This window comes from Emys orbicularis, chromosome 7 (assembly GCF_028017835.1).
Source record: "Emys orbicularis isolate rEmyOrb1 chromosome 7, rEmyOrb1.hap1, whole genome shotgun sequence".
Lineage (NCBI taxonomy): Eukaryota > Metazoa > Chordata > Testudines > Emydidae > Emys > Emys orbicularis.
Genome location: NC_088689.1, coordinates 89394885 through 89415324, shown reverse-complemented (window position 1 = coordinate 89415324; position 20440 = coordinate 89394885). Strand labels below are relative to the sequence as shown.

Below are 20440 nucleotides of genomic sequence, written 5' to 3'. Positions count from 1 at the left end.
AATACGGGACTGAGGATAACTGATTGTCAGAAATATATTTAAATAAAAGTGTGGATGGGGGAGAGATTCCTGTGTTTAAACAGATGTCCTGCTGGCAGGGTCCAATAAAGTATCAATAAAGATAAAAAGGATTTGCATCAGGCATGCTTCGGCGTTTTCACATGTGCTTACAGCTGTGGACCAAACAAAGGCTGGGAATGCAGTTTCCTCCCCACTTTTCTGTATTTTTCTGCTTTGCTGTAGATGGAATTAGTCAGGAATTGGTTAGTTTCAAACATTGCTGGTTTTGTAAGTTGGGTCCTGAGTAGTTCATGGGCTAGTGTATAGTAAGCTGCTAATTAGAAGTGCGATACATAAAGGCAATTTATCCTCTTGGCCCTCCAGGAATTAATACTAGAGGTTTGCAGGTGTTTGGCACTACTGAGTTTTGGGTTTGCGATTCTTCTTATATGTGCAGAGATAAACAGATTATCATATGTAGGTTTGTAACAGAGTGGGATAAGTCTGGGTGTAATTGTGAACTCAATTTTTTTTATTGTAACCTTCATAGTGTATTGTGACCGCCATTTGGTATCATGTGCTGAACATGTGCTTAAACTTATCCAAGGTTATTATGGTGTATTTCAGTCAGCTACCATGCCCAGGAAAGGGGTTTGACATCTCGTTGAAGTAGGGCTGGGCATTTGACATGTTCAAAAATAATTGGTCAATTGACTGTCGCATATTGGTTAAATATTTTAAAATGTCAAAATGGTTGAATATTTTATAGCAGTAATTTATTAGAAGAGTAACAATAGTAACAACAAAGAGTAAGACTTCATGGTCTTCAATAGGCTTTGCCTTATAGAGACTTATGCCTAATTACAAAAAACAGGTTACTTAACTGAGTTATGTTAACTCAGAAATACTTGAAACTTTCTACTAACAATAGGAAACAGAAATTCTGATACTAGTTCATTCAGACCTGTGTTCCATCTAGTCGAGGTACTTAAGAAAAAGTTGCAGACAAACTTGCATAAAACAGATGTGGGGTAATCTGCCCTCTACATTATGTTTCCTCCTAACCCCAATAGTTACTTTAGTATAAAATAGAAGATTGGTTTACTCCCTGAAGTTTGAAGTTTAATATTGCTTCCACATTTTTTTAACATTAACTTTTACAATTATGGATATTCCTGTAATCCATGTAAATGTCCATTTTCTTATTAAACTTTCTTGCTAAACTTTGGGCCTTGCAGCATCCTCTAGTAATGATTTCCACATATTAATTACGCCTTATGAGAAAAAAAGTATTTCCTTTTGTGGGTTTTGAATTTGCCACCTTTTAATTTCTTTGAATGTCCCCTTGTTCTTGTGTTGTGAAACAGGGAGAAAAGAAGCACCTCATCTACCTTCTCTGTACCATTCATTATTATTTGTGGGGCTGGTAGCAACACCTATTATTAAGGCTGCCTAACACATCTCATTATAGGACCCTGGTTTAAGTTGCTTCTAACATTGCAAAATTTTAACCGCTTGGGCTAAAATATCCCATGCTGGGTGTCTGCCTCAAGCTGATTGATTGATTGATTGATTGATTGATTGATTGATTTTCAGCTAAAACATCCTGCTCTTTCAGGGAACGACGATAGGGAAAAATTCATTGTTTGCCCGTGTTAGAGTGACCTTTTATTTGAAAAGCTATAGTGGGCTTGAAATTTGGTGGGTGGGCACCCTTTTAGTCAGGGATGTACTCTCTGCCATCCCTGTGAAAATCTACTCTGGTTTTCCCAAGTGGTAAGCCTTTGAAAAATCAGAATTAGCGCATGCTCAGCAGAGACTTCTTAGAGTTTAACTAAAATCTCTGAAGATTCTGTCTGCACTGGACATACTCCAGCCCCGGGCTGAGCAGAGCTTGCCCTGTATTTGCAGCTCTGGATTGCTGTGGGATGTTCAAGGGCTGGGTCTGGGAACCGGAACTGAAAGTAGGGAAACACTCTCTTCTGTGATATAAATACCTCTTCTGCTGGACCCAGGGAGCATGGAGGAGGTAGCTGCTTGATTCATATCCAGAGGGTACAAGGGACAGGGGAAGTAGATTGGATTAAAGAGCCTGGGACTGGAAGCTGGTGTGGGGGACGGAAAATGGGAGTTGGCATGTTGGGGAGACGGGCTGTGATCTGAGGAGGATAATGAGGGCCTATGAGCTGGGGGTGCAGTGGGACTGAGATTTGATGAGCTGGGGGTTGGAAACTGGGGCTGCCTCGGCAAAGTGACAGGAACTTGGAGCAAGGGGGAATGGAGTTGGGGAGGAGCAGAGACAGATCTGATGAAAAACCAGAGTGGAGGTGAGAACTGGGATTTACTGGGTAAGAAGACTGGGATGAGGATCCAGGGGTAAGGAAGAGAGAGAACTCTAACAGGCAGGTTGGAGCGGATTGGTCAGAAGAGGTCAAGCATGTGGGGAGAAGGGAATTAGGCAGAAGAGTCTATGCCAGGGATCTCAAACTCAAATCACTATGAGGGCCACATGAGGACTAGTACATTGGCCCAAGGGCCGCATCACTGAAACCTTTTCATACAACAATACAAAAGTATAGTCAAAAATGAAAAAAATGAAGAGTAATATAGTATGCTATTAAAAGTCAATGTATTAACTTTTTAAAAATCGTAATGTGAAAAGTCAGTGCTAATTTTGACAGTCTTTTCATTTTTGGCCCCTTAGCTGGCAGCGTTTTGCATCAACCAGTCTTAAGGGCTGTGAAGAAAGGTTAGAAGCCCTGGTAAAATCCCTGCGTCGTTTGCATTCCTTCCGAATCTTTCCCTCACCACTGTGCCTGGATTAAGATTTCAGCTAGGCAGTGACAATGAATATGAGATGCAATTTGCCTACAGACAAATCCTGCTAGGATTGTGCTGTAGGTGAATGTTCAGCCACTTCAGCTTTTCTCTTCCCCCATTGCATCCCCAGGATGCTCTAATCTAAGTACTCCCTATTTCTCTACTTTGGAGCTACTATCGCTCTTGCAGTACATTTGCTAAAGGAATCTTAAACACTGATCCAGAAAAAGAGGAAGCATTCCCCAAGAGGGCCTGGTCCTTCACATGAAAATTACCCTAAGCAGGGTTTTTCCACTAGCAGCAGAACCACCAAGGAGAAGGGGAGAGTCCCCCTGGAGGCGGGGGTATATCAGCAAACGTCTATGCAGAATGGCAAAGATAGATAGGCGGGGGAGCAGCTCGAATCTCTTTCATGGAAACCTGCAAATCTCCGGGCTGGATTTACCTTTGACTGTCCTGCAGGAAGCACATTGGTTAAGTGTTGCATTAGGGTTAAGAGAGGTAGAGAACTCTCGCAGCCTGTTTCTTCATGTGGATTGAGGTAGGGAAAATCCTGCCCTGGATTTCTGGGACAATCTGAAATGGCCTCTAGGGACTGTTCTAGGGTGGAGAATAACTGGATTTCGGAGGCCATCTGGAACTTTGATTCTGCTTACAGCCTAGAGAGGAAAGTAACCTGAACTGGACTTTTGGCCCGTCTGGAATGGACTGTGTGCTCAACCCTGGTTAAAGCTGCTACGCAGCAGGTTGTACAGATGCCCTATTCCAACCCCTTCCCCAAATCCCTGCCCCGGCCTCCATCCCCAAGCACGCCATGTCCCCACTCCTTCCCCCTCCCTCCTGGAAAGTCCTAAGCGCTGTTTGGCGGCGGGAAGCGCTGGGAGGTAGGCAGGGGAGCGGGAACACGGCATGCTTGGGAAAGGGGGGGAGGGAAACTTGGCTGCTGGTGGGTGCAGAGCACCCACTAATTTTTCCCCATGGGTGCTCCAGCCCCAGAGCACCCACAGAGTTGGCGCCTATGGCGGGCCGCAGGAAATAACTCCTCAGGCTGCATGTTTAAGACCCCTGGTCTATGCCTACTAACCACACCCTCCCTCCATAACCTAGAATGGAACCCAAGATTCCTGAGTTTCACACTTCCTCTGCTGAGAGAAATTATCTGTGTAACCAATGCAGAAAGTGTTTCATCCCACTGTAGTGCTGACCCAAATAGAAGATGACAGCATAGTGCTGTCAGTTACTTAGGGAGCTCAGGTGGCAGCAGTCCATGAGGATGAACCATGTTGGTATCAATATGATGCCACATGATGTAATTTGGTTTTTTTAGTTTGCTTTTTTAACAACCTAGGAAATTGCACACAAAAGCTATGTTAAAAGAACATTATTAAAGTTGCAAAGTCAAGCTTTCAAGGTTAGAAAATGCTAGAATTAAAGTTGTCTGTGCAACCTTAATACAGTCCCTTTGTGAGTATGCATTATGATACAGTGTTTAATTACCTAATCACCCATTATTTTTTTAAATTTAAGTCTTTTGTTATGTGCCTGATGCAGTTGGTGAAATTTTGCTGCCTATGTTTTGCAGGTCAGACTAGATTGATCATAATGGTCCTGTCTAGCTTTAAAATCTATTAATTTAACTCACCTATATTTCTGTATTTGATTGATTCTATTTAGAACAGTATTCTAATAAGCAGCTGTTTAAATGGTTTTCTATCTACTTTATTTAATCTATTTTAGTATTTTTATAACCTGTAGTGGTATTTAAGTGCTTTAAATGATGCCACGTTAGTGACAGCAGCAAATGTCTTAAGCACCATCACCTTGTGGTAGTTGGAAAGAGAATAATATACATAAGAAATCAATCCCACCTAAACTCTTACCTACTTGTAATCTTTCACACTTGTATCTTAAATAGTCTTCATTCCTGTAGTCCTTTATATGAAGTAGCCTTAGTCATGTTCATGTAGGGAGCGTTAATGAAATCACTAAAACTTTGTAAAAAGCAACAGAGGGTCCTGTGGCACCTTTGAGACTAACAGAAGTATTGGGAGCATAAGCTTTCGTGGGTAAGAACCTCACTTCTTGCATCTGAAGAAGTGAGGTTCTTACCCATGAAAGCTTATGTTCCCAATACTTCTGTTAGTCTCAAAGGTGCCACAGGACCCTCTGTTGCTTTTTACAGATTCAGACTAACACGGCTACCCCTCTGATACTAAAACTTTGGTGGCCCCTAATAGGAGAGAGCTACGAGGAGGGAAGGAGAAGGCCTGCTTTCTCCTCCTGCTTCTGCCACTCTGCCCCCGCTCCAGTTCCTTATTCCTGCCCTTATGCCTACCAACACTGGCTCCTTCGAAGATCTCTTAAAGGCGATGAGTTGGCTATTCCCTTACTCCTCGTAGCACTTGACTGGTTTGCCACTCACGGAAAACAGCATTTTTACTTGTAGTAGAGTGCTCAACAGTTGGGAGTGGTGTGGAAAGGCTAAGTGCTGAAACAGCACCCACAAACCCTTTGTCAGCACTACACCTAACAGCACCCACCAACATCACCACTCTCAACAGCAGCTGCCACTTCTAATATCCCAAGCCCAACAGGGCCTACTCCCAGAAATTCCTACCCATTACTCCTCACTGAAAACTAGCCAGAGTTTCTTGTTTTGACCCATATTCCACAAACTTTTCTGATCACAAAAATTGTGCAGTACAATCAGAAAAGACTGTGGGGTTAAAGTCAAAACAAGAAATTGTGCTGAGTGGAGAATGTTTAGAAGACTTTATCTAAAGACTTCTAGATAACAAAGTGAATAATCTTTTAGAATATCATCTCAGAGAAAAAAGTGAGAGGGAGAGAGTGGTTGAATTTCCTTGCACTATTGCTTGCATACAGTACCTTTCTTCATCACTTTCCACTAGAACTTCAAATAAAGAAAACACGGGACTTGGTGCTTTAGTAAAAGAAAATATAGAATTAAATTATCTTCAATGTGTGCAGAACTGGAACAAAGAATAATACAAGGAAAGCCTAAAAAGAAATATAAGAGTTTACTTTGAGATTCCTACAGAAATTATACGTATCAATATTTATAATTATGTACTGGGAGTATGTTGCAAAAATAATACTTAAAAAAATAATAAACTGAGTGGTAAGTGATGATGTATATGTTATCAGTATTCCACTAAGACGGGATAGACCAAAGCATGACAAAATAACTTGGTTATTAACATTTTTATTAAAAGACTTACATTTCAGGGTAATCTTTAAATTCATTTAATTTATGATGAATATGAGTAACAAATATACACTAAATAGATATATAAAATATCCATTTTATACAGTACTGTCAGTATTTCATATTTTGCATGTTATCCAAGATAAGCAGTTATGTCAATTACATTTACATTATACACTGCTTATATTCAGCAATGTTGGAGTACTTTTAGATTATTAATTACTATTAATGTGGTTTATGTAATGTCAAAAATGTAAAAGAAGCATATTTAAAATAAAGAACATGATTACAGTTTATATATATAAAATGTTACTATTTTTGTGCTGCCCTACAGAGATTTTAATAACCGCTCCTAATAAGCTTGAAGCAGACGGTAAATTTTGAATGCTGCCTTTTAGTATTCAGAGAGCATACAATTATGTTGGTAGCAAAACATTGATGGACATTTTATGGTTAAGAGTTGCAAGAATAAATACTAAAAAGTTAAGAGTTTTAAAGGTCTTAATTCTAAGGTATCAAACCCAATTTCATTTAACTAAAAAGACTAAATATAATCTGGTTTAGTGACATTAGAAGAACTGGACCAACATCAAATTTGAAATACCATACCTTTTTAATTGCTCTTAGCCAATTTATTTTACCAGTGAAAAATCTGACATACTACATCTGATATTTTTTGTTTGCAATTTTTTATGCATTCTATATACACTTTTTAAAATAAAATATTTTCAGTACTGAAAAAAGTCATTATAGAAAATTTTTGTTTTTTACTTAATGCTTTTCATTGCTTCTGTATTGGAAAAAAACAAACTAAGTAGATTTAAGTAAACAATTTAAAATCTGTAATAGGAAACATCAAAGTACAGTTTCCAGTTCAGTTTCCAAGAGGCCTCCTTTCCTTGAAAATCAAGGTTTTTGCATAATTTACTCAAAAATGTAAGTTTAACATTATCAAATAAAACAAAGGACTGCTAAGGTATATTGTGTTTCTAATTTACAATCTCTAAATTAGTGTAAATATTTTGTAAACTGGTTAAAGGGTGTAAAATTTCCCTTTTACAACAGATTTCAAGTATTGTAAAACCAGCAACATAACATGTCTATTTAAAGATAGTTTTGGAATATGCAAACTTCTGTATCACTATCAGTAATTCCCAAGCTGCACGCTATTTCTGCCTAAAATACAACGGAACGTTGCAGGTTGAACTTCCCAGTATTTCACAGGGTTGTTGAATAAGCTAATGCCACTGTATAATGTCTTCTTCGTGCTTCCTCCTGTTGGACAGAAATCATTTACGCCCACTTTTGCAATATTATTAGAGTGAAGGAAGACAACCTGTAGGAATAAGAAAGAGAAAAATATGTGATAACATCTAGTTGATAAAGTAGGGAAAAAGCATGCTGATGCAGTCACTGACAAAAAAAAATATAATTTGGATTTTCTGTAGAGCAGTTGGATGTAAGACCCTATAGTATCAAGAGTTGAAAGTCAGGTGGTAATAGGTCACTAGAAAGGGGATTTTTCCATCGTTTTGCAAAATTGTCAGATTTAATTTATTATCCTGTTATCACAGTGCTTTGACTATATGCATAACATACCCATATACCTTTTCCTTTAACATGTGCATTCACTAGTATGTGTATTGTATTAACTGTAAACAGCATAGAGACTTAGGCCAGGTCTACGCTAGAAAAAGTATAGCTACATCAGTAAACCCTATTAATATAAACACAGCTTATACTGGCAAATAAGTGTTTTTGATGGAATAGCTTATGCCAGCTCAGCAAAAGAAATAAGTAATTCCAGTAAAACCACTTCTATGCTGATATAACTGGATCTACACTTGGGCTTTTGCCAGTATAGTAATGTCACAAAAAGCACCATCCCGCCATAGTTTCTAGTGTTGACCTGGCCTTAGGCCTAAATCTGTTTCTCACACTACCAGCCTGAGGCCTGGTCTACACTATCCGCCGGAATCGGCGGGTAGAAATCGACCTCTCGGGGATCGATTTATGCGTCCCGTCAGGACGCGACAATCGATCCCCGAATCGACGCTCTTACTCCACCAGCGAAGGTGGGAGTAAGAGCCGTCGACGGGAAGCCGCGAAGGTCGATTTTGCCGCCGTCCTCACAGCGGGGTAAGTCGGCTGCGATACGTCGAATTCAGCTACGCTATTCGCGTAGCTGAATTTGCGTATCTTAAATCGACCCCCCCCTATAGTGTAGATGTAGCCTGAGTAGCTAGCCTGGTCCTGAAGAATTTCAGAGAAGTTAAAGGTAGCCTTGCCCCCAGAGGAGTGAAGTTATTTAAAACACACTACTTGAACCCAAAGGCGTTAAGTGAACTCTGTGGTGCTAGCATTCCCTAAACACATCTCCCCAAGCTCTGCGCTCTGTGCCAAGGTGTACATCAGCTGAGTAGTTTACCCACATGTACCTCTCCGTCTAAACCTCCTAGGCAGTGGAAGTACTCTGGAAATTGTACTTGCATTGGGAAACTTCATATTCATGGAGGTGAGAGCATTTTGTTTTGACATTTCTGAAACAAAATGTTTGTTTTTTTCAGTTTGTAACATCTTTTTGTTTCAAATTCCCTTTGCTTTTTTAAATAAAAAACATAAAAATGTTAAAATGAAAATATTTCATTTTGAAATGTCAGTATAAAAGTTTTGTTTGACCCAAAATTATTTTTTCGACTTTTCAATTCACCAGAAATAACAAAAAGTTTTGGTTTTGGTTCAACTTGAAACTATTTTTTTCATGGCTTTTCAGAATTGCCAGAAAACCAAAAAATTTATTTGCATAGATCTGTATGAGCTTGTCTACGGGGTGAGTTATTCTGGAATAACAACGAGGAGTCCCTTGTGGCACCTTAGGGTATGTCTTCACTACCGGCCAGATCGTCGGGAAGCGATCGATCCAGCGGGGATCGATTTATCGCATCTAGTCATCCACACAGGGAGTTAATCAGGAATAGCTATTCCACTTTAAATTCATACCTTGCCTTAATCTAAATGAACTTCTCTGTGTAGACAAACCCAAACTCATTTTATACCATGAAAGCTCAAATGTTTCAGATAGTCTTCATTACTTGAGCAACATATAGTGCGTGAGTGAGGTTCATGAAATTTTCTACAGTGATTTGCTGCATTAAGGAACAACAAATTCAACTCAGCAATATAACTATAGTGTCATCTAACTTGCCACTTAGATGCCAGCATTTATAAGATGGCAAAATGGTTAATATACAGTGAAGATGTGCAGCTTCTCTTAATGTAACATATTTGGGCATATGCGTGTGTTACATTTTCCTTAAAGAGTAACCTTTAATTCACAGTAGATAAAAATAAATTTATCTTACTAGAGCTAATATTGTATTAATTTCAGCAACATCTACCCTTTTATTAAATAACATTTAAAAATGCATAGCTTGTTTATACGTTAGAGAGCATAATCTTAAGCAACATGTTCTAAAATAGTATTCATAATTGTATTATAACCATGATTTAATAAAACAGGAAATATACATCAGTATTCATGAACAAAAAAATCAGGGTAGATAAAAATTGATGTAATTTAAAGAACAGATTTTTTATTTGAATTTAAATTAATTTTTCTTTAAAAACTATTTAAAATTAAATTTTATATTATGACAGTCTATATACATGCTTGCTACCAAAGTGTTACAGAAAGTCAAATGACTGAATTGGGGAAAGTCACTGGCTAAGCACCTAGAACCAGAGTTTAAGTGTTGTCAGCTTTTGAGTGCTGTGTAGCCTCTTTTGCAGATGAAAAGAGAATATTTTCTTCATTTCAGTTTATTCAACTAGTTCATTTCAGCAACTAGTTCATTCAAAGTTAAGAAACCGATTTGGAACTGAAAATGCAGGAAAGCTTATTTTCCTCTTCCAATCTAAGAATAAAAACTGGATGAGATCTATTGGTTGCAAAATCTTGAAGGATATGGTAACCAGAAACAATCAGTTCAGTCCACTATTTACAGATAACACTTCCTTTGTTTAATAAATTAGCTATTTTTAAATGCAAAATATATTTGGATAAATTTCTTGTATATATTAAGCACATTTAAAGTAGTTAAATATAAATAATAATTTTTAAAAATGATGTTTTTGTGCATTTTCAGTTGAATTCCAGTTTCCATACAAGTGGAGCTTGATACAAATCGCAAAGAAAATGAATCATCTAGTAAATAAGAAATGCTTTATTTCCAATTTTCTCACATAGCAAAAAGTAAAAATTAATAATCTGAGTAACAATTTAAGCAATATAATTGGTGACATAAATGTGTAGAGACATAGTATAGTCTCCTGGTTAGCAAAAAGAAGTACCAAATTTAGTGTGAAGGCTATATTTGGTTTCAAATCAACATATTTTAATTGTTGTCAATCAATTAGGTTAAACCTTTCCTCAGAAAAAGAAAAAAATGATTAAAATTGGTGATTTAAATTCCTTTGATTTAAATCAGTCTACCCTGCAAAAACTTTAACATACAGTTAACCTTATTCCTTTCCAGAACATTTAGTTTAGTGACACTCAAAATTTTGAAAACAAGGAAATGAACAGTTAAGCTGGCTAACTGTTTCAAAAATGTATTTGTAAACAGGGAATCGTCAATGAATGGGTGTGTTTTCTGGTTGGGTCCAGAAGGGATTGGTTCTTGGCTTTACTCTATTTAACATTTTTATTAATGACCTGGAAGAAAACAAAATCATTAGTGATATAGTTGGCAAATGAAACAAAAATTGGGAGAGTGGTAAATAATGAAGAGGACAGGTCAACGATACAGAACAATCTGGATCACCTGGTAAGCTGGTGTCAAGTATCAGAGGGGTAGCCGTGTTAGTCTGGATCTGTAAAAGCAGCAAAGAGTCCTGTGGCACCTTATAGACTAACAGACGTATTGGAGCATGAGCTTTTGTGGGTGAATACATGCATCCGACGAAGTGGGTATTCACCCACGAAAGCTGATGCTCCAATAAGTCTGTTAGTCTATAAGGTGCCACAGGACTCTTTGCTGCTGGTAAGCTGGGTGCAAGCAAAGTAATATGGGTAAATGTATACATCTAGGAACAAAGAATGAAGGCCATGCTTAGACAATGGGGGACTCTATCCTGAGAAGCAATGACTCTGGAAAAGATTTGGGGTTCATGGTAGGTAATCAGCTGAACATAAGCTCTCGGTGCATCTCTCTGGCCAACAGGATAATGCTGCTATTGGATGTATAAGCAGGGGAATCTTGAGTAGGTGTAGAGAGGTTATTTTACGTCTGTATTTGGCACTAATGCTACCACTGTTGAAATACTGTGTCCAGTTGTGGTGTCCTCAATTCAGGAAGGATGTTGATAAATTGAAGAGGGTTCAGAGAAGAGCCCAGGAGCATGATTAAAGGATTAGAAAACATGCTTTAAAGTGATAAACTCAAGGAGCTCAACATACTTAGTAGGGTTGTCAAGTGATTAAAAAAGTTAGTCGCAATTAATCACATGGTTAAACAATAACAGAATACCATTTATTTAAATATTTTGGATGTTTTCTACATTTTCAAATATATTGATTTCAATTACAACACAGAATACGAAGTGTACAGTGCTCACTTTATATTTATTTTTGATTGCAAGTATTTGCACTGTAAAAAAACCAAAATAAATAGTTTTTTTCAATTCACCAAATCAAGTACTGTAGTGCAATCTCTTTATCATGAAAGTTGAACTTATGAAGATAGAATTATGTCCAAAAAAACTGCATTCAAAAATAAAACAATATAAAATTTTAGAGCCTGTAAGTCCACTCAGTCCTACTTATTGTTCAGCCAATCGCTCAGACAAACAAGTTTGTTTACATTTGCAGGAGATAATGCTGTAGCTTCTTGTTTACAATGTCACCTTAAAGTGAGAACAGGTGTTCTCATGGCACTGTTGTAGCTGACGTTTCAAGATATTTACATGCTAGATGCGCTAAAAATTCATATGTCCCTTCATGCTTCAACCACCATCTAGGGGACATGCGTCCGTGCTGATGATGGGTTCTGCTCGATAATGATCCAAAGCAGAGTGGAATGACGCATGATCATTTTCATCATCATGAGTCAGATGCCATCAGCAGACAGTTGATTTTCTTTTTTGGTGGTTCAGGTTCTGTAGTTTCTGCATTGAAGTGTTGCTCTTTTAAGACTTCTGAAAGCATGATGCATGCCTCATCCCTCTCAGATTTTGGAAGTCACTTCAGATTCTTAAATCTTGGGTCAAGTGCTGGGGAGGGATAGCTCAGTCGTTTGAGCATTGGCCTGCTAAACCTAGGGTTGTGAGTTCAATCCTTGAGGGGGCCCCTTAGGGATCTGGGGAAAAATCAGTACTTGGTCTTGCTAGTGAAGGTAGGGGACTGGACTCGATGACCTTTCAGGGTCCCTTCCAGCTCTATGAGATAGGTATATCTCCATATATTATTATTATATTATTTAGCTATCTTTAGAAATCTCACATTGGTACCGTCTTTGCGTTTTGTGAAATTTGCAGTGAAAGGGGGACATACAATTCTCCCCCAAGGACTTCAGTCACAAATTTAGTTAATGTTTTTTTTTAATGAGCTTCATCAGCATGGAAGCATGTCCTCTGGAATGGTGGCCAAAGCATGAAGGGGCATACGAATGTTTAGCATATCTGGCAAGTAAAAACCTTGCAATGCCGGCTACAAAAGTGCCATGCAAATACCTGTTCTCACTTTCTGGTAACATTGTAAATAAGAAGAGGGCAGCATTATGTCCTGTAAATGAAAACCAACTTGTTTGTCTTAGCGACCGGCTGAATAAGAAGTAGGACTGAGTGGACTTGTAGGCTCTGAAGTTTTACGTTGTTTTGTTTTTGAGTGCAGTTATGTAAAAAAAATCTACATTTGTAAGTTGTATTTTCACGACAAAGAGATTGCACTACAGTTCTTGTATGACAGGGGTAGGCAACCTATGGCACGTGGGCTGAAGGCGGCACGCGAGCTGATTCTCAGTGGCACTCACAATTCCCAGGTCCTGGCCACCGGTCCGTGGGGCTCTGCATTTTAATTTAATTTTTAATGAAGCTTCTTAAACATTTAAAAACCTTATTTACTTTACATACAACAATAGTTTATTATAGACTTATAGAAAGAGACCTTCTAAAAGCATTAAAATGTATTACTGGCATGTGAAACCTTAAATTAGAGTGAATAAATGAAGACTCGGCACACCACTTCTGAAAGGTTGCCGACCCCTGTTGTATGAGTTGAACTGAAAAATACTATTTCTTTTGTTTATCTTTTACAGTGCAAATATTTGTACTAAATGTGCTGGCCACCGCTTCCCACAGCCCCCATTGGCCTGGAGCAGCAAACCGTGGCCAGTGGGAGCTGCGATCGGCTGAACCTGTGGACGCGGCAGGTAAACAAACCGGCCCGGCCCGCCAGGGGGCTTACCCTGGCGGGCCGCGTGCCAAAGGTTGCCGATCCCTGCTCTGACTGTTCTGCCTGATGAGCAGATTTGGCTCACTCCTGATTTTATTTTTGTTCATGTTTCTGGTAAACATGGCCTAAATTTAACACACAGGCTTAACAAGGGAAATAAAAAAAATCAGCAGTCTGAGGTATCTGACTTACTATACTTTAAAAAAAAGAAGTAATGCTAGTGATAATTTTACAGCCTTAATATGTCTTGCTAGCTATCAGGGCTAGAAACAAATACTCTAAACTGTTGGTAAACTTAGATTATTGGCTTTGCAGTAGAATAAAGTCATGGACATGGCAGATTGTGAAATATTAGACCTTAAAGTTACATCATTCTGATTGCCATCTTGCTTTTCTCCTCCCACTTATGCAATATTGTATTGCATATGAAAGCATTTTGGATTCTGATTACTGTTCTAACCTTGGCGTGTTCCTAAATTCCAAACCTTAAACCTGCATCATTCATTTCACTTCGATTTCCCCCTCTACACTTCAGTTTCAACTTGATTTTAATAGGTAATCTCATAAATTTGTAGGTTTGGAAATAAATGTTTTTCAACATGGGAATGAAAATATTTCAGTCCCAGCCTGTGTCTGTGTACAAGCCTCTGTTACAAATTTACTTATTAACTATTTGCCCTGTTTTGGTGGGTCAGTGGTCAATTGTTGTCTTAGATATTACTTTACCACACAAAATACCTTTTGGGCTGTTTTTTCTTTGCAAAGAATTGCTTATGTTGAGTGATTCTGCTACTTGCATTTGGTTATCCCTTCAAACACATATATTATTTCCCATTTTTCTGTTTACTCGTGGAGGAATTCTGGGCCAAAAAATTAAAAATTAGGCACCAAAAAAAAATTCTGCACACAATATTTCAAAATTCTGCAAAATTCTGCATATTTTATTTGCCAAAATAACACAATATAATCATGCCAGTTACAATTATTTTGGTAATTTATTTCAAAATATCTGTCAGCAGGTATTTTCTGTAACAATATAGACCAAAAAAAAAAAAAAAAGGTTCTGGTAATTTTTTTTTTTTGACAAATAGATTCCTTACGAGGCATATTAACACAGAACGTTGTGTAATTCGTTTAAATTACAATACAGAACTGTATTTCCTGCACCTGTCAGAAACAGTGCAAAGGCTTGGGGCAGTCAGAGGTAACGGAAGAGCTGAGCGGGAGAGAAGGAGCCTGGGAGTGAACCTGGAGGGTGTTGGGTGTGGGTGGGAGGTTTTTTTTTTAGAGGGGGGTGGGATTGTTAGGTTGTTGGGAAACCTCCCTGATGCAGACCCTGGTTGACCCCAAGCCTCTCCCATTCAGTCAGGCACATCTTCCCCTGTCCCCTTACCCCTCATCTCCATGGGTCTCTGCTGCCCCCATCCCCAGGCTCAAAGCTGTCACCCCATTAGCTCCTGAGCCCATGCTCCAATCTGTCCCCCCCACTAGCCATTCTGAACCCCATCTGTGTCCTCCGAGCAGCCCTGTGTGCCCTACTCTGTCCTAACCTGGCTCCACGGGCAGGGTTCTAGGGGAATTCTGCAGCACTGAGCATAGAATTTTGTATTTTCCCGCATAAAAAACATTTTGCCTAAGAAGTGCTGCAGTTCCGCCTTTTGCCCACTAGAGGCCGCTGTGGCACTAGAACAGCCGGCATGAACGCAGCTGGCTGTTCTGGCGCCAAGGAAGCCTCTGGTGGGCAAAAGGCTGAACTGCAGCATTACTTAGGCAAAATGTTTTTTATGCAGGAAAATACAAAATGATGCGAGACAAATGAATTCTGCATGTCCGCAAATGCGCAGAATTCCCCCAGGAGTATCTGTTGTAAGAACAGTATCCAAGATACATAATTGTTAAAGTAATTATCTTCCCTAAGCAGCATAACAAAACAAAAATAAAACCATCTGTAGTGGTATATTACCTGCAGATATTTCAGATCAGGTAGTCCAGGAGGAACCTTTTTCAGTTTGTTGTTTTCTAGATGTATTTCTCGTACATTTGGTATACTGGAAAAACTTCCATTTTCCACATCTTTGATTTTATTGTTTCCCAGTCCCAACCTAGAAATAAAACAAGAAAGCTTAACTGCTGATGCATGGTGATTTATAACAGCATTGCTGAGCATCCTTTTCAATCAAGTTTTGCACACAGGAGTATACAGGAAAAAACTAAAAATCAGAAAAGGAAAAAATGTTAATTTTGCTATAAAATAAATCAGCATTGGTCTATGAAACTAATCTGGAACAGAACATTTGCCCAATTTAGCTCCACTTAAAGGGCAATATTTGGTCAATTGTACATTAGTTATTCAGTTGGTATGCAATAGTTATTCTATCAGGAGCAAACATTAAAACAAAACAAAAAATCCGCAATATTTGTATAAATAAACCATACTCTTTACATGGACACCATCATAGGACCTAATCACATCGGCCACACCATTAGAGGCTCATTCACCTGCACATCTACCAAGGTGATATATGCCATCATGTGCCAGCAATGCCCCTCTGCCATGTACATTGGCCAAACCGGACAGTCTCTACGCAAAAGAATAAATGGACACAAATCAGACGTCAAGAATTATAACATTCAAAAACCAGTCGGAGAACACTTCGACCTCCCTGGTCACTCAATTACAGACCTAAAAGTCACAATTCTCCAACAAAAAAACTTAAAAAACAGACTCCAATGAGAAACTACAGAATTGGAATTAATTTGCAAACTGGACACCATTAAATTTGGCTTGAATAAAGACTGGGAGTGGATGGGTAATTACACAAAGTAAAAACTATTTCCCCTACTGTCACTCACACCTTCTTGTCAACTGTTTGAAATGGGCCATCCTGATTATCCCTACAAAAGTTTTTTTTCTCCTGCTGATAATAGCCCACCTTAATTGATTAGTCTTGTTAGAGTTGGTATGGCAACACCCATTTTTTCATGTTCTCTCTGTATATATATCTTCCTACTGTATTTTCCACTGCATGCATCCGATGAAGTGGGTTTTAGCCCACGAAAGCTTATGCCCAAATACATTTGTTAGTCTCTAAGATGCCACAAGTACTCCTCGTTCTTTTTGCTGAGACAGATTAACATGGCTACCACTCTGAAACCTGTCACATTTAAACAAATAGTATACCCAATCAATATGTTTATGCACAATGAAAAATAATATTTTTTTATATTTGTTATAATATAGACACAGTATCAGGAAAAATTAAAATTTTTATAGAACTAAATTTAATCATCTTCAGCTTAGTGTAACTCTTCATATCCCCAAAATTCTCAGGAGTAGTTACTGTACCTCACTTTTATTTTCTACTTTCAGATTTCCTCTTCACATAAATTGTCACTCACACTTTAATTTAGTCTCAGGCAGTGACAAGCTGCAGGGCTAAAAATATTGTTTCAAAATGTTATGGGGACAAAATTGAGGAAGGGAAGGACAATGTAAAGCTCTCTTCACTCCCCTCTATTCTAGTTTCTTACACTGAATTGGAAGCCTTGCAAGCAGCTCCCAGCTTAGGTTTCTAAGAGCAAATTCTAAATTCAAAGTTACTCAGCCACTTTTTCAGAGTACCAGCTGGGCCTTGGAGAGGAACTCTCCTACTTATACTCGCCTGCCGTTTTCCCATGCACTCTCTACTGGGTGCCCTAGTTCCTCCTGTACTAGATGCTGCTTTTTCCCCTTTTCCTCCCTTGTGAAGAACTGCATGACTCCAGCCAGCTCTCCACTTTCTCAGTACCTTGCTCCCCACTTCTTAAAGGAGCAGAAGCTCAGAGGCTGCTTTATTCTTCACTCACCCTCACCCTCCTGAGAGGGGAAAAGAGTACCAGGAAACATTTATGTTGAATCTGCTGAGCAGAAATGTGCCAGCAAAAAGCAATATGATGAATCTGCTGCTGCTTTTTCCCCACACTGCTCAGGAGGGCAATAGGTTTCCAGCAGAGGAGATAATCGTGTCAGTTAGGAGACAGTTGGGAGCAGTGATCATGGAGGCAGGGTATGTGGGGATCTGGGAGGAGGTGGTTTGAAGTTAGTTGGTGGAGTAGATTGAACCAGCCAGGTATTTAGAGGCTCTAGAGTCTGAGCACCTGAAGCACTTAGAGTACTTGCTTGAACCTGGTGTCTCCTGGCATGCTCCTAGGCACTCTGTCAAGACAAAGGGCTGGTCCACACTAACCCCCCACTTCGAACTAAGATACGCAACTTCAGCTACGTGAATAACGTAGCTGAAGTGGAAGTATCTTAGTTCGAACTTACCGCAGGTCCACACGCGGCAGACAGGCTCCCCCGTCGACTCCGCGTACTCCTCTCGCGGAGCAGGAGTACCGGCGTCGACGGTGAGCACTTCTGGGATCGATCCCAGAAGATCGATTGCTTACCGCCGGACCCGGAGGTAAGTATAGACGTACCCAAAGACTGGTGTACCATACAGCACTCCAAAAGGTGACAAATGTAAATGTTCTTCTATCGTGTTTTCCCTCACCAGTAACATTAAAGAGGCCACAGTTTGGACATCATTGTTCTAATGTAATTACAAAATTTATGTTTTAATCTATTTCACTATACCGTACCCTATCCCAAAAATGATGGAGAAAATCCTGGAAATTTTGACATTCTACCAAGTAGTGCTTCTTGGAGGAATCATTCTACATATTGCATTTTACCTTTGAAGATCTTTGTACCGAATAAAATCCTCAAGTTCAACTGCAGTAATTTTGTTGTCATCTAGATGAAGCTCTAGTAAAGAGGATGGTAACCCTAAAGGGAAGAAAAATCAATGTAATTTAATTGGTTAAAATATTTATATTTATTAAATTCTCGACAACTTCCTCCCTTTTTATTTTGGGGAGGGTTGGAAAGGTGCTGGGTTTGCTATCTGGATCAAAAAATATAAATGTATGTTCTGTTTTTGATTTTTCTAGACTTCTTCATTTGTAGTTTAAATTGATAGGGTTTGTTTTTCAGAAGAATTGTTGACCTGAATATTTGTTTTTCTCTTTGAATGAAATCAACAAGAAATGGATTTTGACTAATTATCATTGTTTGTTTTTAAAAGAAATTAATATATTTATCTTACCCTAGATTAGTTAAATATTCTGGCAAATTGATTAGATATTTTTATAAGTATTTTAATTATAGTGTCCAATATTTTTAGATTTCTGCTTTCTTTCTTTTTAATTATTCTTGTTGGATTTTTGTTTATATGGTCAAACTCTGCCACCTTCACTGATATTGAGTAATACTTTACTCCATGAATAATCTCACTGAAATCCACGTATCTACTTGTAAATAAGGGTGAAAGCATCAGGCCTATAGATGGTACTGGATTGTGCTGCTGTTCAGGTTTGGGAATAATCTACAGATTCTCAGACCAGAGGAGAATCATGCCTAGCATGGATTAAATGTTTTATTAGGCACAAGGGTGCAAGATCACATTTGACTCATAATCATAAGCCTAGGCATAACTCAATATAGCAAGGACATGTGGTTTTGGAGGAGTTTCTGTGTTTTGCCTATCTGAAAAGTTAAGTGCTCACAAAGAGGCATGATCAAGGAGGAATCATATCCAGTAATTGTCCTCCATGTGGAATCAAAAGCTTGGATTTTTAATGCTTCAACTTCTTGAGAAGCATCTCTGTTAACAAAAAAAATAGGTTAAAATTTGAATGGAAAGGAAGTATTACTTGGAAAGTTGATCATTATGTAGGTTACTTGGAAGAGGAATAAAAAAGAAAATAACTGTTATTTCAGATTGACTGACTAAGTATCTGTGGCAGTTTTCAGTTACGACACTGGCTAATTCCCAGGTATTCTTAGACCTGCATGGTTCTTAAGCGTTTGGGAGAGGCTGCCAGAGGAAAGTTAAAGAAGGGAGTTGCAATTTGTTGGGAGGCCTGGCCCAGTTTGTTCTCTGGGCTAGGCTGAATTGCCCCTCCTTGCTGTTGGTTTGTTGTTACTGTTTCTGCTGCTTCTTGACCTTAATGAAGGTGGCACACACCATCTGGACAGAGTGGGACAGTGGGAGAAGTGAATCTCCTCAACTACTGAGAACAAGAGAGAGTGTCTACCAGTGCTCAGTACCAGCATGCCAAGGATGAAAAAGGCAGATGGGAAGGATGGGCAGCTACTTGTGATGGAGTGGAGAGAGAGGAACAAATTTAGAACCCATTGGATAGAAATAATTATTTTGAATATTGTAATGTTGTACTACAGAAATTCAAAGAAAAATAATAGGTATGAAATCAGGTTATTCAGGAGAACATTGGTGTGGGGGGAAGATTCTTATTGTACATAGCACACATCTGAAAGTCCTATAGATTATTCGGGCATATCCTTATTAGAAAAAAGAACCCATACCTTTGGGAACTGAGGTCAGTTTAGCTTCTGCAATTCTGATGTGATAGACTGTCACGCCTTCAAAAGAACCTGGTTCTATTCCATCATTGTCCAGAGGATTTGCGCTCATTTCTGCCAAAGTAAGTAGTTTATAATTAAACTAATACACATTGCATGTTAATTCTAGTATGTCTAATTATACAGGGCTTACTAAAAGCTACTCTGCTTTCACCTCACTTGTAATCATTCTGACTGTTTTGGTAATTTGATTTAAAAAAGTATGGTTTACATCACTGAGTTTTAAAATTTCTGTGCTATAATTCAGAGGAGATTGTCCTGGGATTATGCAGTTTGTGCATACTTCTTTTTAAATGGCAAATCCCTGCCCCCGAATTCTACATTGCAAAACAGTCTAGAGTTCCATGGAATAACCTCACTATGACCATGGATTATAATTGGAATTTTGAAGTGGCTACTGTTGGCTATGCAGTAGCAGTTGGATGCTGCCTGTTGGCCTCTTTGGAGAGGTACATGTCTCTCACAGTTTTGCCTGAGT

At 38.7% G+C, this 20440-nt stretch overlaps 2 protein-coding genes across 4 annotated transcripts in view; one reads left to right on the top strand and one right to left on the bottom strand.

Annotated features, from left to right (window-relative positions):
- The window catches only part of CENPP (centromere protein P), a 362315-nt gene that overhangs the window by 165622 nt on the left and 176253 nt on the right, over positions 1-20440 (top strand). The gene's annotated exons all lie outside the window — the stretch shown is intronic.
- ASPN (asporin) overlaps positions 7194-20440 on the bottom strand; it is a 39680-nt gene continuing 26433 nt past the window's right edge. The window contains exons 5-8 of the mRNA XM_065408727.1: positions 19906-20016; positions 18213-18306; positions 15463-15601; positions 7194-7385 (exon numbers count right to left, since the gene is read on the bottom strand). Of these exons, the coding sequence (XP_065264799.1) occupies positions 7194-7385; positions 15463-15601; positions 18213-18306; positions 19906-20016 (536 nt within the window). The remainder of the gene's footprint in view (positions 7386-15462; positions 15602-18212; positions 18307-19905; positions 20017-20440) is intronic.